The sequence below is a fragment of the Cucurbita moschata genome, unplaced genomic scaffold, assembly GCF_002738365.1.
Source record: "Cucurbita moschata cultivar Rifu unplaced genomic scaffold, Cmos_1.0 Cmo_Scf00043, whole genome shotgun sequence".
In the NCBI taxonomy this organism is placed as follows: Eukaryota; Viridiplantae; Streptophyta; class Magnoliopsida; order Cucurbitales; family Cucurbitaceae; genus Cucurbita; species Cucurbita moschata.
This window is the reverse complement of record NW_019268559.1, coordinates 1,227,062-1,231,123: the sequence shown is the minus strand read 5'-3', so window position 1 is coordinate 1,231,123 and position 4,062 is coordinate 1,227,062. Positions and strand designations below refer to the sequence as shown.

Below are 4,062 nucleotides of genomic sequence, written 5' to 3'. Positions count from 1 at the left end.
GGGGGGGGGGGGGGGGGGGGGAGGGATTATATGAGTTTGTTTCATGACTTGTTAAATGCTTCATTCTTTTCCCTTGTATGTTTTTCAGGATGAATACTCTGTTTCTAATGGAAACAAAGATATGCTTACTTTTGATGGCATGCCAGACATGGACGTTGAAAGAAGACTGAAGGTACTGACAAAGATTGATCATTGATTGAGATAATTAGTAAACTTTCAGTAAGCATATATCAGGGAACTGATTAGGTCAAGGAAAGTGAATGTAATAATACCTTGCATAACATCCTTATTAGTACTTCAATTTTCAAGGTACTTCGATACATTTCCATTCAGCAATCACTAGTCATTGTGCCGCTATATTCCTCCAATTTTAGGTCTTGCTCTCTTATCATCCACATACATATCTGAAAAGTATTGCTCTTCCATCTTCCCTAGGACGCATTTTTGGCTTCTTCAACTATCAACAGTGCAGATCCACGAGTGTCTTCTCTTCAATACACAATGCCTTCTGCTTCTGGCGCTGTTCCACCTCCTCCAAAACAGGTGTCTCTGCCATATTTTCCAGACATGCAGCTTCCCCATGTCAACTCGGTGGCCCCCACTGAACCAAGTATACAATGCTCTCCAGCTAGAGAGGAGGGTGAAGTACCAGAATCCGAACTAGATCCTGATACAAGGCGGAGGCTCCTTATATTGCAACATGGGCAAGATATAAGAGAGCGCCCACCTAGTGAACCTGCATTTTCAGTGCGGCCCCCTCCATTACAGCAGGTTGCTGGTCCACGTGGACAATCACGTGGAAGTTGGTCTCCAATGGAAGAAGAAATGAGCCCAAGGCAACTAAATCGGCCTGCACGCAAAGAGTTCCCTGTAGATGCAGAACCGATGCGGGAGAAGCATAGGTCCAATCATTCTTCATTTTTCCCCAAGATTGATGGTTCCATTCCACCTGATAGAATTCCTCATGAAAATCAGAGATTGTCAAAAGAAGTAATTAGATTATGATTTTGTTTATGTTCTATCCATGGAGCTCTCCCTTTTTGGCTCCCCTTTTTCAGGGAGGAAAGCTACGGTACTATTTTTCAGTGCCCTTTTTTCTTTTTGATCTGTGCAGGCTTTTTATAGAGATGATCGTGCAAGATTAAGTCGTAGGCCATCTAATTATCCTGCTTTCTCAGGTGAGCCATGTTTGACACGCTTGTTTGTATTTTCTGAATCTTATGGGTTTCAAAAAAAATTTGGCTTGTATTTTCTGAATCTTAAGTTGCTCAGAATTTATCACCAGTTTTCTTGTCTGTTACTACTTGGGGGTCACTCTTTCAATTTCACTTTGATTAACATCAAAGAGAGTCAAACCCTTCATCTCATATTAAGGTTCCAAGGAGGAATCAATGGACCATTCGTCCTTCTCTGATGTATCTAAATAAATTGTGGGTGTTACTTTCAGGCCATTTTCTCTTTGGTAATATTTATTTAGGGTTTTTCTAGCTAGCATTTTGTTAGTAATTATCATTTTAGTTTTTTTGGATAAGATAATCATTGTATTTCATTGAGGTTATGTTACACTCTGTAATAGTTTTTATTATTATTATTTTTTTTTCAAGGTGAGGAGGTTCTGATGAATCAATCATCTTCAAGAAGTCGAGATAATGACATTGAATCTGGATGCTCCATCTGGAGTGAAACTCCTGTTGGAGCTCTACAGGAAATTGCAATGAAGTTTGGCACCAAGGTAATCTGAGACACAGTTTTCCATGATACGAGATTGAGGTTCTTAAGTTTTGCATTTGTTGCACCCTTCTCCATCCAATCCTTAAGAGTTGAAAAAACTTGTAGGTGGAATTTAAGTCGGCGTTGGTTTCCAGTGCAGATCTACAGTTTTCTGTCGAGGTATTTTATGACTCTTTCCTCCACTTTTTCTTTGGTTTATAAATCTTGTGGGGCAAATTCAATTATACCCTATACTTGGGCTTCTATCGATAAAGCTTTAAACTAATCATTGTATCAATCAAAAACTTGAACTTTCACAAGTGTATCAATTCACACTGAGTTCACACGGGTGGGAATTTATAGTTCTGTGAATTAAAGTCATAAACTATCCTAAGTGAATTAATTTAGACCCTCAATTTGAAAATCGTCCATTAATCAAGTCTAGACCTCTTATTTAAAAATTATCCACTATTTAAAACAAATAATCTAAATTGGTTCACTTATAAAAGTTGAGGGGTTTAATTGATTTTATTTTAAGTTTGCACACATATAAACTAATGTTTTTCATATGGAATCTAACTGATGGTGTAAATTGATGTACTTACGAAAGTTTGAGGTTTTAATTGATACCATTATTCGTTTGGGGTTTTCATTGATAGAGCTCCCAAAATTTAGACGTATAAGTTGATTTGTGAACCTATGGTTGTGTCTGTGCTTACATAGAGGGAAAACGAGCAGATTTCACATTCTTTATTTTTAAGTGCTGCTTGTATCCACTTTGTTCTGATTATAGAGCATGGGAACTTGTTCTTTGCTTTTATAGGCGTGGTTTGTGGGTGAGAAAATTGGAGAAGGAATTGGTAAAACAAGAAGGGAAGCTCAGCGACATGCTGCTGAAGGTTCTATAAAGAATTTGGCCAGTATGGAATCGACATTCTTTCTTTCTTTATTTTTTATTTTTTCTTTACTGTTATGCGTTTATAATATTTATGTTTTGCTATAGTTTTTATGTTATACCCTATTTTGCTTGTTGAAATCTAGCCTGTTTTTTAGTGCTTTCTGCTGTATTTAGGCATTAGGAATACTAACTGATATTAGAACTAAAAATGCCTAGTAAGAAATGGCTGGTTATTATGCAAATGGTTAACTGCTTAAACTAGCAAAATTTAAAGAGCATGAATATGAAAATGAGAACTTCTAAAGTGAATCTGGCTAACTTGTGATATGTTTTGCAGACATTTACGTATCGCGTTGTAAGGCTGACTCTACATCTGCAAATGATATAAACAAGTTTCCCAGTGATAACGGATCGGGAAAACGAATGAAGCTGGACTTCCACGGCCATCTTCCAAAAACTAAATAAATATTCTATGAACTCCATATTTGTTGATGACCCCTCTTGAAAAACCATGTTTCGGCATATTTGAGGTTAAGAGCATCAAGACTCCTCAGTATGTTGGTCTACTACTTGCTTGGCCTTCTGCTGCTAGTTTCGTTCCAGAGGCAAATTGCAAGATCAACCTATTCCTCTTCATTCAATTTCTTCTGATATCAGCAACGCTATCTCCACGTGACATGACTGTGTTCCCTGTGAAGTGTTCATACTGAGGATCGTGCTGCTGCTGAATCTCCATTAACCTGCATCTGGGTCATCTCGAGATAATGAGATGAGCATTAGTTGAATCTTTTCTCCCATTAAGTTGAAGCCCTTGCTCTTAAAAGGTGGCAAAAGGCTGCTGCTTTGGCGACTTATTCACTCCAACATGTTTGGGAGATCATATTGGCGGATCAAATTTCTATTTTTTTATTTTTGATGTGTCAATATCTATTCTATTCAGGAATGTTTTCTTGATCTGCGAACTCATATTACTCACATTAGTAAACTAACCCTTAAATGTTCCACATCTAAATATAACCACGCACCCCGCCCCCATTGATGTCATTCGAGCTCGAGAACAATGTAGTCGGTGATAGAGTTGTAAAGTGAGTTCTTTGAATACTATTTCTCCCTGGTTGTTTGACATGTCAACAGATACAAATCTTAATCTTCTAATTCCATTTGAACGATACTGAATTCACATGTTGTTGTTGTTTTCGTTCGTATCCAGATCGTAAGACTCTTATAATTGGTCTTCCTAAGTTTGTTTGATTCTGTTACAGACAGGGATTTGCCTTGAATTGGAAGACCAATTGAAAGAACAATATGATAAACTTACACAAGGAAATATAATTTTGATAAATAAATAAATTTTAGTTATAGTGATTACAAACTCGTGTGCAGTCAAAATTTGAATATTATTGTAAATTGTTTTTTTTTTTTTTTTTTTTTTTTTTTTTTTTTTTTTTTTTTTT

General features: G+C 36.7%; 1 protein-coding gene across 2 annotated transcripts in view; it reads left to right on the top strand.

Moving 5' to 3' along the window:
- LOC111433824 (RNA polymerase II C-terminal domain phosphatase-like 1) overlaps positions 1-3,731 on the top strand; it is a 7,978-nt gene extending 4,247 nt beyond the window's left edge. For both annotated transcript variants that reach the window (XM_023071059.1, XM_023071058.1), the window contains 7 exons: positions 89-172; positions 436-990; positions 1,115-1,178; positions 1,605-1,732; positions 1,837-1,890; positions 2,534-2,630; positions 2,946-3,731. In XM_023071059.1, coding sequence (XP_022926827.1) covers positions 89-172; positions 436-990; positions 1,115-1,178; positions 1,605-1,732; positions 1,837-1,890; positions 2,534-2,630; positions 2,946-3,073 — 1,110 coding nt within the window. In that variant the 3' untranslated portion in view covers positions 3,074-3,731. The remainder of the gene's footprint in view (positions 1-88; positions 173-435; positions 991-1,114; positions 1,179-1,604; positions 1,733-1,836; positions 1,891-2,533; positions 2,631-2,945) is intronic.
- Positions 3,732-4,062: the final 331 nt, after the last annotated feature.